The sequence below is a fragment of the Schistocerca americana genome, chromosome 5 (assembly GCF_021461395.2).
Source record: "Schistocerca americana isolate TAMUIC-IGC-003095 chromosome 5, iqSchAmer2.1, whole genome shotgun sequence".
Lineage (NCBI taxonomy): Eukaryota > Metazoa > Arthropoda > Insecta > Orthoptera > Acrididae > Schistocerca > Schistocerca americana.
This window is the reverse complement of record NC_060123.1, coordinates 446,601,948-446,629,564: the sequence shown is the minus strand read 5'-3', so window position 1 is coordinate 446,629,564 and position 27,617 is coordinate 446,601,948. Positions and strand designations below refer to the sequence as shown.

At 41.2% G+C, this 27,617-nt stretch overlaps 1 protein-coding gene across 1 annotated transcript in view; it reads left to right on the top strand.

Annotated features, from left to right (window-relative positions):
- Positions 1-12,577: 12,577 nt before the first annotated feature.
- Positions 12,578-27,617, top strand: part of LOC124616425 (vegetative cell wall protein gp1-like) — a 50,717-nt gene continuing 35,677 nt past the window's right edge. The window contains exons 1-3 of the mRNA XM_047144732.1: positions 12,578-12,791; positions 15,771-16,106; positions 21,121-21,456. Of these exons, the coding sequence (XP_047000688.1) occupies positions 12,578-12,791; positions 15,771-16,106; positions 21,121-21,456 (886 nt within the window). The remainder of the gene's footprint in view (positions 12,792-15,770; positions 16,107-21,120; positions 21,457-27,617) is intronic.

The window sequence follows — 27,617 nt, the reverse complement described above, 5'->3', positions numbered from 1 at the left end:
GAATAGTTCTATACACATTGTTAGGCAATAAAACTGCTGAAGACTTGCTCTGTTCCTAATTTCTGCTGCTAAAAGGAGAAAAATCTTTAATGTTAATATGAATCACTTTACAGGATGCCCTGTTAACAGTTTACAGGTAAGAATTATGGGAAAGGAAGGAGATGGTTAAATTATTAACACATAAACATCCAATTTTTATCTGTTATTTTGCTCCATTCAATATGTATTCACATGTCATACATTGGCAAATTTAAATAGCTTCCCCAACTTTTCCCTCATGACATAATAGTTACCCTATTCAGCAACTGTTGCTTTTTTGTGTGTGCTTTTAATCTAATCTGAAGGTACACAGTAGCAATAAGTAGTATTACTTTGACTCATGCATGTCTTTACAGTCAATGGCAGAGACTAGCATATGCACTTTGCCAAACATATTGGCTGTCACCAAAGAAACAACAAACAGAATTAATATGCCTGTCATAAAAATGGTTTGAGTTTAAACTAAATCTTACTAGAGCAAAACTAAATCATTTTTCTGTACGCTGCACTATAGATATGTGAAACGAACAAGCTCTGTCAACCTTCAAACTATACCGAGCGAGGTGGCGCAGTGGTTAGCACACTGGTCTCACATTTTGGTTGATGACGGTTCAAACCAAATCCTTATTTCAGGTTTCAATGATTTCCCTAAATCGCTTCAGGCAAATGCTGGGATGGTTCCTCTGAAAGGGCATGGCTGATTTCCTTCCCTAATCTGATGGAACCAATGGCCTTGCTGTTTGTTCCCTCCCCCAAATCAACAAACCAGCGAATCTTCATAGTAAAGGCAGTTGGATTTGCTACAGGGGCCATGCTGTGAAGCTGCCCTCACACTTTCAATAATATTGTCAAACTATCAATAGGACACATATTGTCAATACTAGAAATACTGATGAGCAGTATTGATGGATATCGTAATATTCTCAGTATAGTCAATACGTAATGAATGTGTGAGGTCAAGTATTGACAGTTTCACAACATTCTCTGTTCAGATGTTGGCAAAGCTTCAGGAACAAGCCATATAGCGTTAGTGTATATTGCTCTATTTTTCAATACGCTGTCATGTCTTTCAGACCTCAGATTCAATTTTTAAGGAGTATTTTAACCTAAAACAATTTTAATAGGACAATACAAGGATAATCATTGTACATACAACTTTAGTGTGGTTAACAGAGAATTCCCTATGATCCTGCTTACTTCATTAATTTGAAAATATAGTATAGATTGGAGTATTATATAGCAGTCTAGAAAAACGCTCCCATTTCGGAAAAAGTGTGTCATATATCCACAGTGGCTAGTAAGAGATCTGTAGAATATACGCCAGTTTCACCAAATTATCGCAAAGCTTAAAAAACCGTTTTGCGTTAGTTGTCTAACCAGGTCCTTGCCAGGCAGATATAATTGCTGCAAAGGTTTCCACAAAATTTTACTAATTGTGCTAGCTGATATTACAGGACTAAACTTCGAGCATTAGATTGACCTGCAGGTCGCCAGAAATCTCTTTAAGTTACTTTTAATCTCTTGCCGACTGCGAATGCCTTCTAACGTATTCTGATTCTCTATTTTATCTCTTATCAATACTGATAATTTCGTATATGATGCAGGGCTCATGAGAAAATAATTTATGAAATCTTTCAAGTTAACGAGTGACCAGCCGCTCATCGTTTTCAACCATTCTTGGACCCATTTTGTCTTTTCTGCTTTTTTCCATTGCTTGCAAGCTGCAGCTAATACATCTTCAGCACACGCTTTCTTTTGGGTATCTGAAATCTTAACCTTGTAAAATCACATTGTGAACTTACAATTTTATCAATGTTATTGTCAGTGCGAGGTCGCTTCAACATATCGAAGGTTTGAAAAACTAGAATTGTCAATAAATATTGAACGTGTCTGGGTCCCTTATGTATGATCATTTGGGCACATGTAGAGAACAGTAATAAGTTCTTTGCTCTCAGCACATCTTAACATTTTCATGACCTATCTCACAACATATCACAATATTCCTGATATATAATGAATAATATTCTCCTGGTTTTAACTGAGTAACGTTGAATCAAGAGCCTCAAAGTAATTAGTATCTTCACTGTCATCAGTAACCTTATCACTTTGCTTCTTATGACACACGAATTCACATGCACTGAAAGAGCTCATGTACTCAATGTCATCTACATTACTCTTGTCACTTGCAGTAACATTATTCTTGAGCAACATTGTTCTCAGAGTAGATTGAAGCTGTAATGTGGTGGGATTATTGTTCCAACCAAACCCTGACCTGATGCAATAAAAAGAAAAGAGTTCTAGATGATCTTGTGAGAGTTTGTATATTAAAAATACTCTAGAGGATCAGCAACCCAAAACAGAAACTCCTGGGAGAGGCCTGTAACACCATTTATGCACATCAAAAATCCCACTGCAAATGCTTTTCATGGATGAACTAATGCATACACACCATCTATCCTTAATGTCTGAAGGATGTTCTCTGCATGACAAAGAAATTCAGATCAATAATTTACATTTTCAATTCTGCCATTATTTCCACCTTGTTTTTCATGCCACTTCAGTTTCATCTGCAATTGTCTCACTTTTTTGCTAAGGGCCACAATTCTGAGAGACACATCAGTCTGAACACTTGCATCACTTGCTATCAGATTCACCCAATGCACTTGTCGTTTGGATCTCATTCATTTCTTGAAACAAAATTAAAACGATCCATCAGCAACAGTTACTAGCTACTAGAAATTCAGAAATATACATTTACAGCAAAGTGTATTATTGTTGCTAGTTAAATAGAAGGTTTTACCTCGTAAACGTACGGTTTATTCTGAACAAGTTGCCTTCTCCAATTCATTTTCACTCGCAAATGGCTGGGAAAACTGAAGAAACTTGGTATAGCGTCAACCTTCAGCAGCTGTCTATGAGAGCCTAGTCGAAATAAGTAGCAGTCTTTTATAAAATGAGAGCTACAAATGATGCTATATTTCAATAGAGTCCAGTATTCCCTTTGTACTGCATGCAGCCATTTCTTTAAACGTTCTGGGCACAAATGAGGAAAACTGAAAGAATTTTAGGTATCTTTTTACAGTATCTGAATTTCTTGAACACTATTTCCTATACCATATATCAAAGCATATGTAACTTACAGGTGGAATTGAATACCATAGTTGTCCATGGATTAATACATCCGCTTGCAACACAACTCTTGACCATGTTTGTTAAAGAAAGAAACAGAATCTCTTTAAAGTCAAAAGCAGTAGAACGACAAGTAGTACTACCAGTGATCTCTATACTAACTAGTATGGAGATCACTGAGTACTACTGAGCCATTACAATTTGGGGAATCCACCAAAGAGTGTCATAGTTTTATAGGCATAGACACCTTTGAGTAGTCTCTCCAAATTTAGTACTGAGCTCGCTGGTCCCACCACTCAGTGTCGTTTTTGTTACCATAGAAATGGCAGCGCCCCAAGCAGCCAGCAAGCGACACTAATGACTACGATATGAGATGAGCGAGACCACTAAAGTTTACAATGATTTGTAACGTCGTTTCTACAATGAGGAGTGTATGTAGCGCCATAAAAATGGGCAATAACTAAAAATTACACCACATTTGTGATTGTTTAGATCCCTAACGATCCTGGGAGATACGAATAGTACATAACATGACAGATTATTTACGATTTTCTTGTAACGTACATACATATACTGAAAAATGTCGTTTCCCACTAATGACAAAAAATTGCTACCTAACACCAGCAGACCTGACCTTTTATAAAAGACGTCGTATATCTATCCAAGAAAGTGGAGTTTTGTTGGCTACACTTTCAGGTAAATAAGTGAATGTGGAACGTAGGAAACCCATACGGAACGTAATACCTACATTATTTAACGTATCAAATAAGCCATCACAACCGTAGCTTAACGAAAAACCACACAGATGTGATAATAAATCGTCAATAGCAATAAAACTGGTTCCCTACACAGGAAAGCCAATTTGACAATTGGGGCTAAATCCGAGTCACAAGCGGCAAGAATCTTCAACACATTCGCTTTTGAAGCAGAAGTTATTAAATTTATAGAAATATACATGTATTAGAAAGTCGGGTGATGTGTAAGAAATGGCGAATCAATGGTCTTCATAAAATTGTGTAAGTGTCAAGGAAAGTGTGTATGATGATAATAACAACAGACACCAGAAACATATGCTTGTCATGCAAATTCTTTAAGCAGAATAAGCTGCAAATACAGTAATATTTGAAACTATTTCTGCATGAATGAGTTGCAGCTTATGTCACTGAATCAGTACGATAATTTATGTCTCTTGGTAACTTACTACCGCAAGGAAAGCGAAAATATAATTATTTAAATAATTAAGTAGAAAATAATTAAAACCAAACATTGTCCTTACAACGCATGTGACTGACTGCTTTCTCAGCACGTGGAGCGCTAGTGTCTCTCCATCTGTCTAACAACTTTTGCACGAGGGGGTGTCAAGACTGTATTTACGTAATTTGTCTTTGCTGTATTTCGAATACCCAAGAAATGGAGGATGTGATGTGAAAAGGATGCTTTCGTAATGCATTTATTCCACGTTAAGTAAATTTGTGTCGATAGAAAATGAAGTTGGAACTGCGAAACCAATACTTATTTGGTTACTGGCACTACTTTTGTTCGTCACATTTTCAGTTTTCGACTCATTGCACAACATTTTCAGTGTTCAGATTTGCAAAAAACTTACCTACATGTTCTTTGTTAGCTCATAAACCTGTGCAATGAGGAAGAAGCAAGGCATGCTATCGTATCTTGTGTAAGTCAACAAAGTGATCGAGTATTGGAGTATTGGAATATCGAAGCATTAGAACTGCATAGAGGGTATACCTCCGAGTGGTATACGGTTGTTGTTTTATTATGCATTAGACTCACAACAGTTTACATATCTTCTCACTTTAAAATCTTACCTATGATGTGTCATTCATTGTTTGGACAATAATAGCAGTTTACAGGATAAAAAACATAATTTTTCTAATATCTTCAACATTGTAGATTGTCATAAATGTGATCAAAGGAATGGTCTCAAATGCTTAGATTGTAGATAAACGCTATATACTGACTAGCAATCTTTCCTTTTCATTATATTTTCTTTATTATCTGAAGTTTCAAGTGCTTTTATGTCATATGTTATCTGTCCACTTTTTAATGAAATAATAAAAAAAAATATAAAATTAAAATGTGAATTGATTTGAAAATGTTGGGGGAATTGGAAATGTTGCTTTATATACTGTTTTTGTTATTTGCTCTTTCAGTACGAACTTTGTTGTAGAACCCTTTATTTACGTGTGGTAGTAAAAATTCATTTAGACAGAGTTAAGCACATTTAAAATTACGTGAACTTAGTTAACCCTCTCATGCTGATAAATTCATATTAACTGATTAAGAACATTTAGTTGAAAATTGTATAAATTAAATTTGTTAGGTATTTCGGCCTTGGCACACATTTTCTAAATGCAGTGGATTTTTTAAATAGTTACTGAATTCTTTCCTGGCATTAGCTATGGAACACAAGACTGTCTCTGTTAGCAGAAAATGGTTAAATATTGCCAAGCCGACCTGAACGTTTAATTATCATTGATAAAACACACTTCACTATACATTTAAGTTATTTGCTTTAGAAATTGAAAGAACCAACAGATTGTTAAACTTCAACGTTAATTATCCGCCTATGAATGCACAAATGTGAAACCAGCAATAAATTCCGTCAGTCTCAGGATTGCTGTAAAAGAAAAATATTTTCTTAATTCACTGCTAATTTTATCTGCTCCCGATTTACGGGTTTGGTTAATTTTTCTTAGCGGAACAATTTTTTAAATGTGCCGCCGCTGCAAATCGTTCGGTCGCGGCACAGCCCAGCAACACCACCGATAATTGCTAAAAATGCTGAAAATTCTTTAAAGAAATATTATAGATGACATGGGCAAGCTAATTTACATTAGTAATACACAATTTTGATAAATTATAATGTATTTAGACCACAACAATAATTCAACTTACATTAGTTTGTAATTTCTCCTCTAATGGTGGCTAAATATAGATATAGACAAAAGAAGTCTACTCATTCATAAAATGCTACGTCACAGGTTCCTCTCTCTCTCAGCTCTCGAGGAAGACGACAAAGAATGCACATTATGTATTCCTATTTATACTACTGCTGATTGTCAATGTCTCTCTGCAATCTTACAACACTACTTTCCTCTGTGGCTGTATTTTACATTTTTTTATCGCAGACACCAACATATTTCGCAATTACATTATGAGTATTGAAATATTACAATCATAAATACATCGAGAATATTATTACAGAAAATATTACAATAATAACGAATGTCCTTTATACAAAATTAAATAATTTTTTTTGTTAAACAATTACAGTACATACGAATTGCTTCATAGTGGCGTACATAGCACAATTAAATGTCATTTCATTTTATTAATACTGTGTGTGTTGCCAGGGAACGTTACAACTTCTAGAATCAAGAGCAGGCACACTAACTTCCTGAGTACTGTTATTCACATCCATTCCCATTCACTTCATCTCCGACATGTATATATCATCCTCTATGACAACCACATCAGCATCACTTTAATCCTCATTTTCACAAAATTGATTTGCTATCATTATCACTCTTAATATATATCTGCTGAAGCCTGCTCATATATCACCATCCATTGTGAATGAATTATAATAGCATGTGTTACTCCAAGAAAACACAATGTGTAACTCTGAATTTGTTGCGACAATGCATATCAATGTATTTTCCACAAATCGGTTATGACAGAATGTGTATTGTTACAAAGTCTTAATTTTACTAATGAATTTGAAATACAGTGTATATGAAAAATGATCATCAGATAAAAAAAAATACGAGGGTTGTTCTATAAATAATGCCCACATTTATTTTCTCAGAATATATTTACTGTTAAGAGTCACAATTTGGTGACAGTATACATCAACATGTCATGTCCGTGTCATAAATTTGTACGTAGTCTCCATCACGTTCAATGGTTGTATGCAAATGTTGTGAAAGAGAATGTATTCCCTGCTGGTAAGAGCTCTTGTCCTGTAGGCGTAGCCATGTTTTCACTGCATTACTGGCACTCTCGTCATCTTCAAAGTGTGTTCCCCATAGAGAATCTTTAAGTGGTCCAAAGAGATGGAAGCCCGAGTGTGCCAGGTCTGAATTGTAGGGTTGATGGGGCAATGATGTCCAACCCAATTTGGCAATGTCGTCCCAGGTTCCCAGACTTGTGTGTGGGCGTGCATTATCGTGTTAGAGCAACATTTCTTCTGGATTCTTGTCCGATCGAACACGTCGGAAAGGGTTCTTGAGTTTGTTCAGAGTCTTCAAGTTTGCCTCTGAATTGATGGCTGACCCTCTTGGCATCACATCCAAGAGAATGGCGCCATCACAGTTCCAAGAGACTGTCACCATGACTTTTCTGGCAGGGGATTTGTCTTTAATTTATTCTTTTGTAGTGAATGATGATGATGCCAATCCATGGACTGCCCTTTTGCTGTGGGCGCAAAGTGGTGCACCTGGCTTTCGTCCCCCATAATGATCCGTGACTGAAAATTCAGATGAAATGGCCTTTCTTTAAATCTTGTGGTCTGCTGCGAGCTTTCGTGGAATCCATCATGAGCACCTCTTTGAATATCCGAGAATCTCGATAGTTGCAGATGCACTTCCAATGCTGACCGACAGCTGTAGAGGCAATTGTCGAGTTGTGATGCGCCGGTCGGCAGAAATAATGGTATCCGCCCGATTCAGCATTTATTTATTTATTTAGATGTCAAGTTCCGCAGAACCAAATTGAGAAGCAAATCTCCAAAGCCATGGAACATGTCAGTACATGAAATTACAACATAAAAGTAATAACAAATAAAAATAAAATGTTTATGAACCCGAAAAAAGTCAAACCATTAGTTTAAGTAAACGCAGTCAACAATACCACAGCTTAGTTTTTCAAGGAACTCCTCGACAGAGTAGAAGGAGTGACCTATATGGAAACTCTTGAGTTTCGATTTGAAAGCGCGTGGATTACTGCTACGATTTTTAATTCGAGAGGTAGCTCACTGAAAATGAATCCAGCAGCATACTGCACACCTTTCTGCACAAGATTTAAGGAAGTCCGATCCAAATGCATGTGTGATTTCGGTTGAGTATTAACTGGGTGAATACTGCTTATTCTTGGGAATAAGCAAATATTGTTAGAAAGAAATGACTGTAAGGAATATATATATTGAGAGGTCAATGGCAAAATACCGAAACTCGTGAGCAGGGGTCGACAAGAGGTTCGTGAACTTACATCATTTGTTGCCCGAACCGCCCGTTTCTGAGTCAAAAGTAACCTTTTGGAATGGGGAGAGCTACCCCAAAATATAATACCATACGACATACCGTTAAACGAATGAGAATAAGCAAAGTAGACTAATTTTCGTGTCGAATGATCACTGACATCAAATACTGTTCGAATAGTAAAAATGGCAGCATTAAGTTCTTCAACAAGATCCTGAACATGGGCTTTCCACGACAGCTTACTATCTATCTGAACACCTAGAAATTCGAACTGTTCAGTTTCACTAATTATATGATCACTCTGTGAAATTAAAACGTCAGGTTTGGTTGAATTGTGTTTAGAAACTGTAAAAATTGAGTCTTACTAAGATTTAGATTAGATTAGATTAATTATTCATTCCATAGTCCCATAAAAGAGGGAATCCTCCTGGGTGTGGAACATGTCAGATAAACACATTACAAAAATGTAATTAGAAAAACTTGAGTTTCATTAATTTTAATGATCCTCAGTCAATAAACAGTAGAATTATGTAAATGAATTAAATTTAAACTTCTAATATTTACAGGTTTAATACTTACATCTGCTTTCATTAAATCCATCATTCAGGCATTTGCTAGTTTCTTGGCTATTACAACCAGGTATTATCAAAAATTAAAGTAAATTATTCATTTCAGTGATCCTCAGTTAAGAACAGTCAGATTATGTACAAGATTTAAAATTAAACTTCCACTATTTACAGACTTAAGACTTACATCTGCTTTCCATACATCCATCATTCACACAGTAGGTAGTTACTTGGCTGTTACAACCAAGTATTGTCAAAAATTAAAGTATAATGAATTTTCATTAAAATGGTCTACTGCACTTGTTGAGAAACTCACGGATGGAATAGAATGAGTTGGCCACCAAAAATTCTTTTAAATTATGTTTAAATTGTGCATTGTCTGAAACTAAACTCTTAATGGTTGCTGGTAACTTATTGAAAATATGTGTTGCTGAATACTGGACTCCTTTCTGGGCAAGAGTAAGTGATGTTAAATCTTTATGTATATTGTTCTTATTCCTAGTATTGATACTATGTACTAAACAGCTGGAAAAAGAGATGTATTATTTACAACAAACTTCATTAAGGAATAAATATACTGAGAAGTGGTGGTTAATATGCCCAATTCTTCGAATAGGTTTCGACATGATGTTCTTGGATTTACACTACTCATCACTCTTATTATACGCTTCTGTACTCTAAAACGTTTTTCTCTGTTTGTGGAGTTACCTCAAAATATGATACCATATGACAGTATGGAGTGAAAGTAAGCAAAATATGCCAGTTTTTTATATTTATATCTCCTATGTCTGACATCATTCGCATTGCAAACACAGACTTGTTTAGGCGCTTTAGCAGTTCGTTAGTATGTTGCTCCCAACTGAATTTATCATCAAGTTGTAATCCCAAGAATTTTACACTCTCAACTTCTCCTATTTCCATGTCATCATATTTTATACGCACACCAGAAGGAAATCTCTTGGAAGTTCTGAACTGCATATAGTGGGTCTTTCCAAAGTTTAATGACAGAGAACTGGCGATGAACTACTTATTAATGTCAGTAAAAATTTGATTAGCTGCCCTTTCTAAATTTATGTTTGATTTACTATTTATTGCAATGTTTGTATCATCTGCAAATAAGACAAACTTGGCATCTGGTAATGTAACAGATGATAGGTCATTAATATATACAAGAAACAGTAGTGGACCTAGTATGGAACCTTGGGGAACACCACATGTAATTTCTTCCCAGTCAAATGATGTCTGATTGCCTACTGCTGAAGTGTTACATAATAAACTTAACAACTCAGCCCATAATGTGCTCAAAACGTTAAAATCTGTTAATAATGTAACACATAGAGACTGTGAAAAGAAAGAAGATCGTATAATAGACTGCAAAACTTCAGAAGACTTGAGCACAACAAATAATGTTTTTACTGTATATATACTTGCCGACAGTCTCGGAAAAAGACTGGCAGAAACCCTATATAACTCAGGATGCAGTGTTGCTAGCGTAATAAAACCTGATGCTCCACTGAAAGAGATCGTCAACAACTGCAAAAATCTGAGTATCAAGATAAAGAAAGATGATTGTGTTCTAATCCTAGGGGGCGGAGTAGACGTCCGCTGCAATGATGTATTATCAGCACGACGAGCGCTAGGAGAGACGCTCGAAAAGCTCAAAAATGTACATGTGATGGTAACCAGCATTCCATACGATTTTTTTTAAGAAATCTCGTGTTAACGAAGAAATAAAAAAACTAACAGACTGCTTCACAAAATAACAAAGTGCTACCCAAATTTTCAACATTTGTCCAGCTAGATTTCAGAAAACAACATTTCATAAACAGTGGACATCTCCTAAATAGAGCAGGACAACTGCATGTCTGTGCTCAGATTATGAAAACAATAAATAATCTCAATGATCTGGTATTCTCACGATAGCAGTAACTGAGCAAATGGAAATTTGCAAGGAAACGTCTAAGATGAGAGAGATACCTAACATACTTGTACCAGTATCTGAGGGAGTGGTAGAATATGGGGTACCAGCAGAAATGTCAGGAACTTCCAGCAGAGTTGAAGAGGAAACAATTTCTTCAGATGAGTGTTATATCCTAGCCAGTAATGCCACCCGAGCCCGCTGCCAAAAGGTTGGCAGCATCAAAGTCCGGCCGTCCGCATAAGCAGCGCCAGCGAGACAGGAAATCGCCGCAAGTCTGCGCGCGCCACCGCTGGCTTCTGGGTTCTTAAGCGCTGGAGTCGCGAGCGCTAGGACAGTTCTGTATTCGCCGCTCAGTTGTATACTCGCCACCGAATTGTGTACTTGCTAGTCAGTTGTGTGTTCATCGCAGCAGAGTTGTTGTTTGTCGTCAGCCGACGCTGACCTAGCCGCTCCGACTCGAACTCGACAGATTTCTGTAGACACTGAGTTCACTACTGTGTTCCTGTATCTTCGTTAATAAAGATAAGTACCGACTTTTATTTAATCAGAGTGTTTGGGTTTTCATCTTTCTGTTCACTGTTCCAGCGGACCGGTCGGCCCGCTATTAAAAGTGTGGCGGTGACTTCGTAAGCCGTTTCTACAGCGAATTGCTTGTCGCTACGAACACCGCCACAAAACTGGCGGCGAGGACTTCCGAACTCGTGTGCAGGGCTGGTTCACCTTGTTTCTGGTTATACTCATTATAGCGATAAAATTTTGGGAGCTGGTTTAATTTGTGTTCACTATGTCTGCCGACTTACAACAGTTGATCTTGTTACAGAGTCAGCAAATACAAAGTCTGGTGGAAGCAATCGCCAAACAAGCGGCTAATCCTCCAACACAAAAGGAACAAGCACAGGCAGCACCACCTTTCCGTGCTTTTGATGCATCACGAGAAGAATGGCGAGAATATTTCGCGCAGTTGCAGGCGCATATGACAGTCTACAAAATCGCAGGTACTGAGCGGCAGCTTTACTTAATTTCCACTGCAGGCGTGGAAGTCTATCGATTACTTCGTAAGTTGTTCCCGGAATCCAAGCCAGAAGCTTTAGACTATGACGTTGTTGTTAACAAGCTTGCTGAGTATTTCGAGTCGCGAGTTCATGTGGCAGCAGCCAGATTCAAGTTCTTCAGATTAAAGAAACTGCCACATCAATCTAATAAACAGTGGTTAACAGATTTACGGGGCCTCACCCGTCAGTGCCGATTTAATTGTGTGTGTGGAGCTTCCTACAGTGATGTCATGTTACGAGACGCTATTACTCAAAACATTGCAGATTCTCGTATTCGTGCTGCTATCTTAAAGTTGCCTGACCCGTCATTAGAGACTGTGATGAACATCATTGAAGCCCAAGATACTTTTGACTATGCTGAGTGTGAGTTAGATCAGCCATGTATTTCTCAAATTGCCTGTGCTAAGCAAGTTATGTCGCGCCCGCGGCCCCACCGGCAGAGTCGGACTGTAAACACTAGCACATGTTAAACACATTCGTCAGCCGCGTGTGCAAAATGATAGAGTTAAGTCTTGCCCTAAGTGTGTTCTTGCTCATCCTCGTGAACGTTGCCCGTTGAGAAACGCGGTTTGTCACTTTTGTCAAAGGAAAGGACACATCCAGACTGTTTGTTTGCGTAAACGCAAGAACAATTCTAGTGCTGCCCAGCCCATGGATATTCATGTTCTTCAAAGCCAGCCCGCCCAGAAGGTCGCGTTTAAAGACTCTTCCACGGTTCGTGTGGGTAATAAACTTGTTCGCAATAAGCCACCCACCCAGCCCTCTGCTATGCGACCCAAGCGTAATTCCAACGCTGTAAAAAGTGATGTACAGACTGCAAGTGAAGCGGGAGTTGTTGTTCCACCCGCCCAACCCACGAGTTGTCGTAAGCAGCGAACACGCGCTAAACGCGCTGATTTTGTGTCTTCCGCCTCCACTGCACCGATCCAGAGACAGTGTAATAAACTATTTGTGAAGCTACGCATCCAGGATAAGACCTTCAATTTTCAATTAGACACTGGTGCGTCTGTGACTCTCATAAATAGTGCTACGTATGCGGCTATCGGCCGCCCTAAACTTTCAGCGGCAAAACATTCTTTGGCTACCTATAATGGAGAACAAATTCCTGTGTTAGGTGTATGTAGCGTGCCAGCCACATTCCGTGGCAATACAAAAACAGTTTCATTCACAGTGCTCCGCGCTACAGACAGTGTAAACATTTTCGGATTAGACTGTTTTGACTTGTTTGGCCTGTCTATCCAAGACAATGTGTTGCAAATTAATTCTGTTGTTGTTCCTCAAGACAGCATAACCGATTTGTGTAAACGATACAGTGACATATTTAAAGACGAACTAGGTTGTGCTGCGAACTTTGCCGCTCATATTACGTTAAAAGATAATGCTCAGCCTCGATTTTGTCGTGCTCGTCCAGTGCCTCACGCCCTCCGGGCACCTGTAGCAGATGAACTTCGTCGTTGGCAAAACAACGGTGTTATTAAACCCGTTTCAGCGAGCCAGTGGGCTTCTCCCTTAGTTATTATACAGCAACCGTCTGGCAAGTTACGTTTGTGTGCTGATTTTAAGTCGACAGTTAATCCTCAGACTGTCATTGATTCTTTTCCTTTGCCTAGACCGGACGAGCTGATGGATAAGTTAGGGGAAGCTCGTTTCTTTTCCAAAGTTGATCTCCGTGAAGCATATTTGCAATTGCCCCTCGACGAGCAATCACAACAGTATTTTGTCATAAACACGTCGTTGGGGTTGTTCCGTTTTCTGCGTTTGCCTTTTGGTTGTGCGTCAGCTCCAGCTGTTTTTCAGCGTTTTTTTGTCACAACTTCTGGCTAATGTACCATCGTGTTGCAACTATTTAGACGATATTGTTGTGTCCGGTCGGACGCCTGCTGAACATTTCCGTAATTTGGAGTGTTTGTTTACAGTGTTGTCTCAGGCAGGCCTACGTTGCAACATCGATAAATGTTCATTTTTCCTTACGGAGATGGAGTATCTGGGACATGTTATTAATGCTCAAGGCATTCATCCCTCCCAGTCACATTTAGCAGCTATTCGTGATTTGCCCGCCCCTCGCAATCTGCAGGAATTGCAAGCAGTTCTTGGCAAATTGACATATTATATTAGGTTTATACCTAATGCATCACAGATTGCTGCACCGTCGCATCGTCTCCGCCGTAAGAATGTTCCGTTTGTGTGGTCAGCTGATTGCCAATCAGCCTTTCAGCAGCTTAAAGAGGCTTTATTGAATGATCGTCGTCTGGTCCATTACGACCCTAACAAGCCTCTGGTGTTAGCTTGTGATGCCTCTTCTACCGGCCTCGGTGCTGTGTTGTCTCACCGAGTCGGTAACACCAAACGTCCTATTGCGTTCGCATCTAAATTGCTAAACAAAGCTCAGTGTAATTATAGCCAATTGGACAAGGAAGCGTTGGCTATTGTGTTCGGTGTCACAAAATTCCATCACTACCTCTATGGTAGACCATTCTATTTAGTAACAGATCACAAGCCCCTGACGTCACTGTTTCATCCGTCTAAACCAGTTCCTCGGCGGACAGCTCAGAGACTACAACGTTGGGCTCTTTTGTTATCACAATACCAGTATGAGATACTGTATCGCCCTACAGCTCAGCATGCAAACGCTGACGCGCTTTCTAGTTGGCGATTGATGCGGATGATGTCTTCGATTCCTCTGACGACTCTTGCCATCAGATTGACGCCGATGAGCATCAATCCCTCCGGGATTTTCCGATTGATTATCGTCAGGTGGCACGTGAGACAGCTACGGATCCTCATCTGAGTTTACTATTACGTTTTGTTCAACGTGGTTGGCCGTCCAAGGCAAAGGACATATCGGATCCTGTGGTTCGTCGCTATTATCCGCAACGTCATCTGTTGTCCGTTTCGCACGGAGTTTTGCTGTTACGCACCGAGAATGACCAGCTTCGTGTCGTGGTTCCCCAAGTGCTCCAATCCAAGGTCCTCGACTTGTTGCATCAAGGTCATTGGGGAGTGGTCCGCACCAAGCAGCTTGCCCGCCGTCATTGTACATGGATCGGCATTGATAAGCAGATTACGCAGATGTCTACAGATTGTTCGACGTGTGCCGAACACCAAGCTGCTCCGCCTCAACGCTATTTTGAGTGGGCACGCCCTGCCGGTCCCTGGCAGCGAGTACATATTGATTTCGCTGGTCCATATTGGAATTCTCGTTGGCTCATCGTGATAGATGCATTTAGTAATTTTCCGTTTGTTGTGCCCATGCAGTCTACAACGTCTGCACAAACTATACAGGCGTTGACTTCAATTTTTTGTATTGAGGGTCTTCCAGAAGTTTTAGTGTCTGACAATGGTCCACAATTTACCTCTGCTGAATTTGAAAGTTTTTGTTCTGCCAATGGCATTCGCCATGTTCTTACTCCGCCGTTCCACCCTCAATCGAATGGTGCAGCGGAACGTTTTGTACGCACATTCAAGGATCATATGGACCACCTTCGTGCTACGCACTCTCGTCAGCAGGCCCTCATCACGTTCCTGTCGTCGTACCGGACCACGCCACGCGACGGCCCTTCGCCTACGGAGCTTCTCCACGACCGTCGTCATCGCACCCTACTACGGTTGTTGCAACCCCCGGATCGACCCGCCGCTTCTGAGCATCGCACGCGTTTTCAGCGCAACGACGCCGTTTTTTTCAGAGTTTATCACGGTCGCCGTCGTTGGGAACGTGGTACCGTGATAAGTGTCCAGGGTCGTGGTTTTTATACTGTTCAAGGTGCTACTGGGGTGCACAGGAGGCATCAGAACCAGTTGCGCCGCGCTGGTCGCCCGGATTCTGCCACTCGTTCTTTGTCCACAGATTTGGTCCGCGGCGGGTTCCAGCCGCGCCTTCCGACTTCGCTGCCGCCCCCAGGGCAGCAGCAGCAGCCGTCGCCGCTACCACGCCGACAGCCCGTCCCGTTGATGCCTCCCGCGCAGCTTCATCCGGGAGCGCCCCAGGTGGTTGCTCCGGCGCCTGCGGTCCCTCTTCAGTCGCCACCGCCTTCGGAGCTGATGGACGTCGACCCCTCCGCCGGGCCGCCTTCCCAAGTGGTGGCTGTGCAGCCTGTCCTGCAGCCGCTTTCCTTGGGCACCCCCAAGGAGTCTGACACCGCAGCGCCTTGTCCGGCGCCCACTCAGCAGCCGTCGACGCAGCGTCAGGAGACGCTGCCTCTCTTCGTGGGTCCCGATGCCCCGTCGCGTCCAGTACCAGAAGCTGCGCCCGTGGTCACAGGCGTGCACCCTGACCTCGGTTTTCAGTCGGTGTTACACAAGGCCCCGCACGGCCAATGCTGGGGTGCGGACCGGAGACTGCCACCGACAACAGTCTCTGCCCCGGTCTCTTCTGCTACGCCTGCAGCCAGACCCCTCCCCCGCCGTCGACGCTCGCCACGTCATTATTCAACGACGGTGCGGCGATTTGGGGGGGAGGAGTGTTATATCCTAGCCAGTAATGCCACCCGAGCCTGCTGTCAAAAGGTTGGCAGCATCAAAGTCCGGACGCCGTCCGCATAAGCAGCGCCAGCGAGACAGGAAATCGCCGCAAGTCTGCGCGCGCCACCGCTGGCTTCTGGGTTCTTAAGCGCTGGAGTCGCGAGCGCTAGGACAGTTCTGTATTCGCCGCTCAGTTGTATACTCGCCACCGAATTGTGTACTTGCTAGTCAGTTGTGTGTTCATCGCAGCAGAGTTGTTGTTTGTCGTCAGCCGACGCTGACCTAGCCGCTCCGACTCGAACTCGACAGATTTCTGTAGACACTGAGTTCACTACTGTGTTCCTGTATCTTCGTTAATAAAGATAAGTACCGACTTTTATTTAATCAGAGTGTTTGGGTTTTCATCTTTCTGTTCACTGTTCCAGCGGACCGGTCGGCCCGCTATTAAAAGTGTGGCGGTGACTTCGTAAGCCGTTTCTACAGCGAATTGCTTGTCGCTACGAACACCGCCACAAAACTGGCGGCGAGGACTTCCGAACTCGTGTGCAGGGCTGGTTCACCTTGTTTCTGGTTATACTCATTATAGCGATAAAATTTTGGGAGCTGGTTTAATTTGTGTTCACTATGTCTGCCGACTTACAACAGTTGATCTTGTTACAGAGTCAGCAAATACAAAGTCTGGTGGAAGCAATCGCCAAACAAGCGGCTAATCCTCCAACACAAAAGGAACAAGCACAGGCAGCACCACCTTTCCGTGCTTTTGATGCATCACGAGAAGAATGGCGAGAATATTTCGCGCAGTTGCAGGCGCATATGACAGTCTACAAAATCGCAGGTACTGAGCGGCAGCTTTACTTAATTTCCACTGCAGGCGTGGAAGTCTATCGATTACTTCGTAAGTTGTTCCCGGAATCCAAGCCAGAAGCTTTAGACTATGACGTTGTTGTTAACAAGCTTGCTGAGTATTTCGAGTCGCGAGTTCATGTGGCAGCAGCCAGATTCAAGTTCTTCAGATTAAAGAAACTGCCACATCAATCTAATAAACAGTGGTTAACAGATTTACGGGGCCTCACCCGTCAGTGCCGATTTAATTGTGTGTGTGGAGCTTCCTACAGTGATGTCATGTTACGAGACGCTATTACTCAAAACATTGCAGATTCTCGTATTCGTGCTGCTATCTTAAAGTTGCCTGACCCGTCATTAGAGACTGTGATGAACATCATTGAAGCCCAAGATACTTTTGACTATGCTGAGTGTGAGTTAGATCAGCCATGTATTTCTCAAATTGCCTGTGCTAAGCAAGTTATGTCGCGCCCGCGGCCCCACCGGCAGAGTCGGACTGTAAACACTAGCACATGTTAAACACATTCGTCAGCCGCGTGTGCAAAATGATAGAGTTAAGTCTTGCCCTAAGTGTGTTCTTGCTCATCCTCGTGAACGTTGCCCGTTGAGAAACGCGGTTTGTCACTTTTGTCAAAGGAAAGGACACATCCAGACTGTTTGTTTGCGTAAACGCAAGAACAATTCTAGTGCTGCCCAGCCCATGGATATTCATGTTCTTCAAAGCCAGCCCGCCCAGAAGGTCGCGTTTAAAGACTCTTCCACGGTTCGTGTGGGTAATAAACTTGTTCGCAATAAGCCACCCACCCAGCCCTCTGCTATGCGACCCAAGCGTAATTCCAACGCTGTAAAAAGTGATGTACAGACTGCAAGTGAAGCGGGAGTTGTTGTTCCACCCGCCCAACCCACGAGTTGTCGTAAGCAGCGAACACGCGCTAAACGCGCTGATTTTGTGTCTTCCGCCTCCACTGCACCGATCCAGAGACAGTGTAATAAACTATTTGTGAAGCTACGCATCCAGGATAAGACCTTCAATTTTCAATTAGACACTGGTGCGTCTGTGACTCTCATAAATAGTGCTACGTATGCGGCTATCGGCCGCCCTAAACTTTCAGCGGCAAAACATTCTTTGGCTACCTATAATGGAGAACAAATTCCTGTGTTAGGTGTATGTAGCGTGCCAGCCACATTCCGTGGCAATACAAAAACAGTTTCATTCACAGTGCTCCGCGCTACAGACAGTGTAAACATTTTCGGATTAGACTGTTTTGACTTGTTTGGCCTGTCTATCCAAGACAATGTGTTGCAAATTAATTCTGTTGTTGTTCCTCAAGACAGCATAACCGATTTGTGTAAACGATACAGTGACATATTTAAAGACGAACTAGGTTGTGCTGCGAACTTTGCCGCTCATATTACGTTAAAAGATAATGCTCAGCCTCGATTTTGTCGTGCTCGTCCAGTGCCTCACGCCCTCCGGGCACCTGTAGCAGATGAACTTCGTCGTTGGCAAAACAACGGTGTTATTAAACCCGTTTCAGCGAGCCAGTGGGCTTCTCCCTTAGTTATTATACAGCAACCGTCTGGCAAGTTACGTTTGTGTGCTGATTTTAAGTCGACAGTTAATCCTCAGACTGTCATTGATTCTTTTCCTTTGCCTAGACCGGACGAGCTGATGGATAAGTTAGGGGAAGCTCGTTTCTTTTCCAAAGTTGATCTCCGTGAAGCATATTTGCAATTGCCCCTCGACGAGCAATCACAACAGTATTTTGTCATAAACACGTCGTTGGGGTTGTTCCGTTTTCTGCGTTTGCCTTTTGGTTGTGCGTCAGCTCCAGCTGTTTTTCAGCGTTTTTTTGTCACAACTTCTGGCTAATGTACCATCGTGTTGCAACTATTTAGACGATATTGTTGTGTCCGGTCGGACGCCTGCTGAACATTTCCGTAATTTGGAGTGTTTGTTTACAGTGTTGTCTCAGGCAGGCCTACGTTGCAACATCGATAAATGTTCATTTTTCCTTACGGAGATGGAGTATCTGGGACATGTTATTAATGCTCAAGGCATTCATCCCTCCCAGTCACATTTAGCAGCTATTCGTGATTTGCCCGCCCCTCGCAATCTGCAGGAATTGCAAGCAGTTCTTGGCAAATTGACATATTATATTAGGTTTATACCTAATGCATCACAGATTGCTGCACCGTCGCATCGTCTCCGCCGTAAGAATGTTCCGTTTGTGTGGTCAGCTGATTGCCAATCAGCCTTTCAGCAGCTTAAAGAGGCTTTATTGAATGATCGTCGTCTGGTCCATTACGACCCTAACAAGCCTCTGGTGTTAGCTTGTGATGCCTCTTCTACCGGCCTCGGTGCTGTGTTGTCTCACCGAGTCGGTAACACCAAACGTCCTATTGCGTTCGCATCTAAATTGCTAAACAAAGCTCAGTGTAATTATAGCCAATTGGACAAGGAAGCGTTGGCTATTGTGTTCGGTGTCACAAAATTCCATCACTACCTCTATGGTAGACCATTCTATTTAGTAACAGATCACAAGCCCCTGACGTCACTGTTTCATCCGTCTAAACCAGTTCCTCGGCGGACAGCTCAGAGACTACAACGTTGGGCTCTTTTGTTATCACAATACCAGTATGAGATACTGTATCGCCCTACAGCTCAGCATGCAAACGCTGACGCGCTTTCTAGTTGGCGATTGATGCGGATGATGTCTTCGATTCCTCTGACGACTCTTGCCATCAGATTGACGCCGATGAGCATCAATCCCTCCGGGATTTTCCGATTGATTATCGTCAGGTGGCACGTGAGACAGCTACGGATCCTCATCTGAGTTTACTATTACGTTTTGTTCAACGTGGTTGGCCGTCCAAGGCAAAGGACATATCGGATCCTGTGGTTCGTCGCTATTATCCGCAACGTCATCTGTTGTCCGTTTCGCACGGAGTTTTGCTGTTACGCACCGAGAATGACCAGCTTCGTGTCGTGGTTCCCCAAGTGCTCCAATCCAAGGTCCTCGACTTGTTGCATCAAGGTCATTGGGGAGTGGTCCGCACCAAGCAGCTTGCCCGCCGTCATTGTACATGGATCGGCATTGATAAGCAGATTACGCAGATGTCTACAGATTGTTCGACGTGTGCCGAACACCAAGCTGCTCCGCCTCAACGCTATTTTGAGTGGGCACGCCCTGCCGGTCCCTGGCAGCGAGTACATATTGATTTCGCTGGTCCATATTGGAATTCTCGTTGGCTCATCGTGATAGATGCATTTAGTAATTTTCCGTTTGTTGTGCCCATGCAGTCTACAACGTCTGCACAAACTATACAGGCGTTGACTTCAATTTTTTGTATTGAGGGTCTTCCAGAAGTTTTAGTGTCTGACAATGGTCCACAATTTACCTCTGCTGAATTTGAAAGTTTTTGTTCTGCCAATGGCATTCGCCATGTTCTTACTCCGCCGTTCCACCCTCAATCGAATGGTGCAGCGGAACGTTTTGTACGCACATTCAAGGATCATATGGACCACCTTCGTGCTACGCACTCTCGTCAGCAGGCCCTCATCACGTTCCTGTCGTCGTACCGGACCACGCCACGCGACGGCCCTTCGCCTACGGAGCTTCTCCACGACCGTCGTCATCGCACCCTACTACGGTTGTTGCAACCCCCGGATCGACCCGCCGCTTCTGAGCATCGCACGCGTTTTCAGCGCAACGACGCCGTTTTTTTCAGAGTTTATCACGGTCGCCGTCGTTGGGAACGTGGTACCGTGATAAGTGTCCAGGGTCGTGGTTTTTATACTGTTCAAGGTGCTACTGGGGTGCACAGGAGGCATCAGAACCAGTTGCGCCGCGCTGGTCGCCCGGATTCTGCCACTCGTTCTTTGTCCACAGATTTGGTCCGCGGCGGGTTCCAGCCGCGCCTTCCGACTTCGCTGCCGCCCCCAGGGCAGCAGCAGCAGCCGTCGCCGCTACCACGCCGACAGCCCGTCCCGTTGATGCCTCCCGCGCAGCTTCATCCGGGAGCGCCCCAGGTGGTTGCTCCGGCGCCTGCGGTCCCTCTTCAGTCGCCACCGCCTTCGGAGCTGATGGACGTCGACCCCTCCGCCGGGCCGCCTTCCCAAGTGGTGGCTGTGCAGCCTGTCCTGCAGCCGCTTTCCTTGGGCACCCCCAAGGAGTCTGACACCGCAGCGCCTTGTCCGGCGCCCACTCAGCAGCCGTCGACGCAGCGTCAGGAGACGCTGCCTCTCTTCGTGGGTCCCGATGCCCCGTCGCGTCCAGTACCAGAAGCTGCGCCCGTGGTCACAGGCGTGCACCCTGACCTCGGTTTTCAGTCGGTGTTACACAAGGCCCCGCACGGCCAATGCTGGGGTGCGGACCGGAGACTGCCACCGACAACAGTCTCTGCCCCGGTCTCTTCTGCTACGCCTGCAGCCAGACCCCTCCCCCGCCGTCGACGCTCGCCACGTCATTATTCAACGACGGTGCGGCGATTTGGGGGGGAGGAGTGTTATATCCTAGCCAGTAATGCCACCCGAGCCTGCTGTCAAAAGGTTGGCAGCATCAAAGTCCGGACGCCGTCCGCATAAGCAGCGCCAGCGAGACAGGAAATCGCCGCAAGTCTGCGCGCGCCACCGCTGGCTTCTGGGTTCTTAAGCGCTGGAGTCGCGAGCGCTAGGACAGTTCTGTATTCGCCGCTCAGTTGTATACTCGCCACCGAATTGTGTACTTGCTAGTCAGTTGTGTGTTCATCGCAGCAGAGTTGTTGTTTGTCGTCAGCCGACGCTGACCTAGCCGCTCCGACTCGAACTCGACAGATTTCTGTAGACACTGAGTTCACTACTGTGTTCCTGTATCTTCGTTAATAAAGATAAGTACCGACTTTTATTTAATCAGAGTGTTTGGGTTTTCATCTTTCTGTTCACTGTTCCAGCGGACCGGTCGGCCCGCTAATAAACGTGAGGCGGTGACTTCGTAAGCCGTTTCTACAGCGAATTGCTTGTCGCTATGAACACCGCCACAAAAATGAGAAAGCCTACAAACCTAGTGAAACTCATGTGCACCTGAAACATCCAAGGATGAAGCTGTCAGCACATTCTACACACTTAATGCTTCATGCTCACTTGTAACTAGTACTTCAACCACACCAACAGCCAAGAACCATTCAATTAGATCCAGAAACTCATCAGCTGATCTGCAGACATCTCAAAGGAAGAGCCACAGGTAAGAAGAGCTGCTGTGCGTAGTAACTATTTTTTATGGGATCTTCGCAATTTGAAGAAGAAGAAAAGGCAGAATCTTTACAGTGTCAGCAACAAGAAAGTACAAAGGTAAATAGTCCAGCAAATACACTACATGAAACTTTAACAGTTGTATACCAAAATGTGTAGGGACTAGAAAGTAAATTAGCTGAAATAGAAGTTCTATTAATTGACTATCTAAAAGACATTAACATACTATGCATAAGTGAGCACTGGGTAAAAGAAATGCATGTGTCTAGCATAATTATTCCAAATTTTGAAATGATTAGCAAATTTTGTAGAATCAACCATAAAGGGGGTGGTACATGTATTTGTGTTAGGACAGGGGTAGAATCAAAAGAAATTAAATATAAACTAAAATGCATAGAAAAAGATTTTGAATACAGTATGTGTGAGCTAAACAAATTAAAAATTACTATTGTGTGTTTGTACCGATCACCATTGGGCAACTTTGGCATTTTTATGGAAAACCTTGAGGGACTACCAAATGAACTTAACCATAATGTAATTGTTCTTGGTGATTTTAATTTTAACTTTAAGAATGATTGTAGTAAACAACAGCAACTGTGCAATCTGTTTTTGTGTCATAATATGATGGCAACTGTAAATGAAGTTACCAGATGCGGAAATATGTCTGAAACTATAATAGATCAAGTATTTATAAACAAGGTCAAGTGTGAATATAATACTGAAGTAATTGACACTGGTTTCTCAGATCACAAGGGTATCAAATTGAGTTTAAATGTCACATCTTACAAGGACCCTGCTATCAATAACAATTACAGAGAAAGGAGATTTATAAATGATGACAGCATAAGAATTTTTAATTACATTCTGGAAAATAACAACTGGGGTAGCGAATCAAGTGGTGATGTCAACACAAAGTTTGACTCATTCCTTGAAAGCTACAAACACTGCTTCGATGTTAGCTTTCCTATAAAAAGAGTCAAAACTAAACATAACACCAAAACATGGGCTACACAGGGGATTAGAAAGTCATCAGACACTCTCAGGAAGTTAAATAAATCAGCCAGGAAGAATGTAGCACTGAAAGAACATGTGAAATGTTATAGAAGACTGTACAAGAAAGTAATAATTGAGAAAGGTAACAACAAAATGAAGTCAACTTGGGAGTTAATAAATAAAAATATAGGTAGACACAAATGTAAAGATAACAGCTTTGTCATTAAAAGTGGGGGTAAAACTGTTAAGGACCCACTTCAGATTGCCAACATATTTAACGACCATTTCATAAATATAGCCATAAATTTAATTAAAACTAAATGCAGTTCCAATAGCAAGATAAACATCCCCATGAATGACATGACAATGTTCATTTATCCAGTAACTGAATCAGAGGTACTAAATGCTATAAATAAGTTAAAAAATAAAATGTCATGTGGGTGTGATGGGATTCCTGACAGTCATTAAGCAAAGTGCAAGAAACATAGCCTCACATCTCACTGAAATTATAAATGACTCTTTTAAGACAGGGGTGTTTCCATCAAAACTTAAAATGTCAACTATAAAGCCACTTTACAAGAACGGTGATAAATATGATGTTAGTAACTTTAGGCCTTTATCAATGTTGTCACGTTTCTCAAAAATAATAAAAAGGATAATGTATCAGAGGCTATACAAATTTCTTATTAAGAATAGAATATTGGTTAATGCGCAAAATGGTTTCCGTAAAAATAAATCGACTGAAACAGCTATCTTCAATTTTTTGAAACTTGTTCTAAATTCCATAAATAGAAAGGAATTAAATTGTGGATTGTTTTTAGACTTATCAAGGGCCTTTGATGTCATCGACCATAAGTTACTGCTTAGGAAGTTATATGCCTATGGGATACGTGGAGTTGCCCACAAATGATTTGAATCATATCTGTCGGACAGGTATAAGAAGGTGGAGATAAGCTATGCAGATAGGACATAGTCATCAAGATTCGACAGAGTTTAGCGTGGAGTACCCCAGGGATCTGTATTAGGGCCATTACTGTTTTTAATATTTATCAATGACCTACCAAGTCAACTATCTGAAGCAGAGGCAGTACTGTTTGCTGATGATACAAGTTTGTTTGTTAAAGCAAATAGTGAAGCTGACTTACAGGAAAAGTCACATTAGCAACAGGCGAGGCAGACAGATGGTTTAATGAAAACAGACTCATTGTGAATGCCAAAAAAACAACGTGGATCAACTTCAGACATATTGCAAATAAAATAAAAACTAACCTTACAGTAGAACTGGGTAAGTGTAAGATTGAACCAGAATCATACACTAAATTCTTGGGAGTATGGTTTGATGAACACTTAAGATGGGAAAAGCATGTAATATCATTGAACAAAAAATTAAGTCAAACATGTTATATACTTAGAATGCTTAAAAGCTCATGTAATATTAAAACAGTGTTATATGTTTATTTCTCATTCATGCACAGTTTATTAAGATACGGTGTACAGTTTTGGGGGAACATCAGTCTAACAAAACACTCATTTAGACTACAAAAGAAGGCAGTCAGAATAATAAAAGGTATAGGATATAGAGACTCTTGTAGGCATGCTTTCAAAGAATTAAAAAACATGACACTACCATCCTTATACATGTATGAAACCATATGTTTCTTAAAAGAACACGAGGAATTTTCTACATTAAACAGAGAATTTCACAACTACGAAACAAGGAATAGGAACGATTTCCACAGAGAAATTCATAAAACAGCTATGTATCACAAAAGTGTACCATACCAACCCAAAATCCTCTACAGTGCTCTCCCCAAAGAACTAAAAATAATACCAAAACTGCACATATTTGAAAGAGAATTAAAAACCATGTTATTGAGCAATAGTTTTTACAGTATTGAAGAGTTTATGAGTAGTTGGCAATAAAAGCACAGTTAATATTTCCCTGGCATAATAAATATGTGTAATTGCTCACATTTAAATACTTGCTGTTTCTAGGAAAGTGTGAAACAGTGTTACTGTAAGAATGTAAATAATCTTTGATGTGAGAATCACTAACTTTTTTTTTTTGTACGTTGTTATCCTACTTGTATATTTTTATGTTAATGTTGTTATAGTTCTATTAAAATTGTAATGTCTAAGTGACAAGTAAATTCAATTATAAATTTTCATGTACATGTATTTTAAATTGTAATGTTTATTGACAAGTCTTATGTTATTTTGATGATGTACTACAAGGACGCTAATAAATTGAATTGAATTGAATTTTGTTTTCTATTAGTAAGATATGACTGAAACCACTTTGCAGCACTACCAGTACGCAATAATATTTTAATTTACTTAAAAGAATGCTGTGATTCAAACAGACAAACGCCCCTGACAGGTCACAGAATATGCCAGTTGTCTCTAATTTGTTGTCCAATGAATTAAGGACATTTCCGCTGTAAGTATAAATAGCTTTCTAAATATCAGAACCCTTAAGAAATCCAAACTGTGACTTTGACAGTATGTTATTTTCACTAAGGTGCTTAAGTAAACGCTTGAACATAACCTTTTCAAAGATTTTTGAAAAGCTGGCAAAAGTGAGATCGGTTGGTAATTTGACAGCATTTCTTTGTCCCCTTTCTTGTGGAGAGGTATAACGTCAGCATATTTAAGCCAGTCCAGGAATGTTCCTGTGAGGAGTAATTGATTACACAAATAACTTACGATGTGACTTAAGCTCACATGAGCACTCATTTATTAACTTTGTTGATATGTTATCATAACCACTAGAATGCTTTGATTTCAAGGACTTTATGATGGATTCTATGTCTTTGTGTGAAGTAAGTGTCCATTCCATTTTACTGAGATTGCTTGTGTCCACTGATCTCAGATATTCCATTGCATTATTTACTGAACCATACAACCCCATGCTATCAGTAACAGAGACAAAATACTTGTTTAAATGGTTTGCAACACAACATGCGTTTGTTACCAGGGTTTCATTTGTTTTTAGAGCTATTTGTACCTCCTCATTTCTGGTCCTACCTGTCTCTGACTTAACTATATCCCATATTGTTTTTTTTATTTTATTGCTGGATGTATTTATCTTCTTCTCATAATGCAGGTGTTTAGATTTCTGGATAACCTTCTTCAATATTTTGCAGTAATTTTTGTAATGAGCTATAATGCTAGTATCAAAGGTGTCCCTACTTATCAGGTAGAGTTTCCTTTTTGTGTCACATGATATCTTTATCCCTTTGTCTTATTAGACTTCTGCTTAATTTGAGTTACCTTCAGGGGAAAACAATTTTCAAATAAGGTGCTAAATTTATTAACGAATTTTTTGTATTTTCCATTTGTGTCTTGGATGCTGAAAACATCCATCCAATTAATTTCTTTGAGCAATCTCCTCAATGTCACAGTTTTTGACTGTTTTATTGGCCTTCTGATAGATGTTTTACCCTGACAATTTTCAAAATTTAATGTTAGGTGTTGCATGTCATGGTCAGATAGCCCATTTACTACTGGTTTTGTAATGTGGCTTAGTTGCCTAGAATTGTCTATAAATATATTGTCAATGGCAGTCTTAGAACATTTGTATACCCTAGTTGGGAAATTTACAGTAGAAATTAAATCGAATGACAATGTAACTGATTTCAGTAACTGTTCACTAACAGTGTTTTTCAGGACATCTATATTAAAATCACCAGCAACCTCTAGTCTTTGTTTTTTAATTTTAGATGAGATAATAAATCTTCAAGACCATTTATAAACAGGTTGAAATTTCCTGAAGGTGCTCTGTATGTGGCAACTATTATAAAGGACATATTTTGAAATTCTATCTCTGTTGCACATGCTTCTGAGTGCTGCTCTAAGCAAAATTTATTAATGTCAATATTCTTAAATTTTAAACTGTTTTTAACAAATGTGGCAACTCCTCCTTTCTCTATCTTTTGTCTACAGAAATAGGAGGCTAACTTAGATTCTTCCTTAAGGTTTAACATATCTACACCAGTGATCACATGATGTTCAGAGAGGCAGATTATATCAACTGGGTTCGATGACTCTAATTCATCAATGCACATAAGTAGTTCATTAATTTTACTTCTAAGACCTCGAATATTTTGATGCACTAAAGATAGTTGGCATTTCACAGCTACCAACATGAAATCGGATGGAAATAAA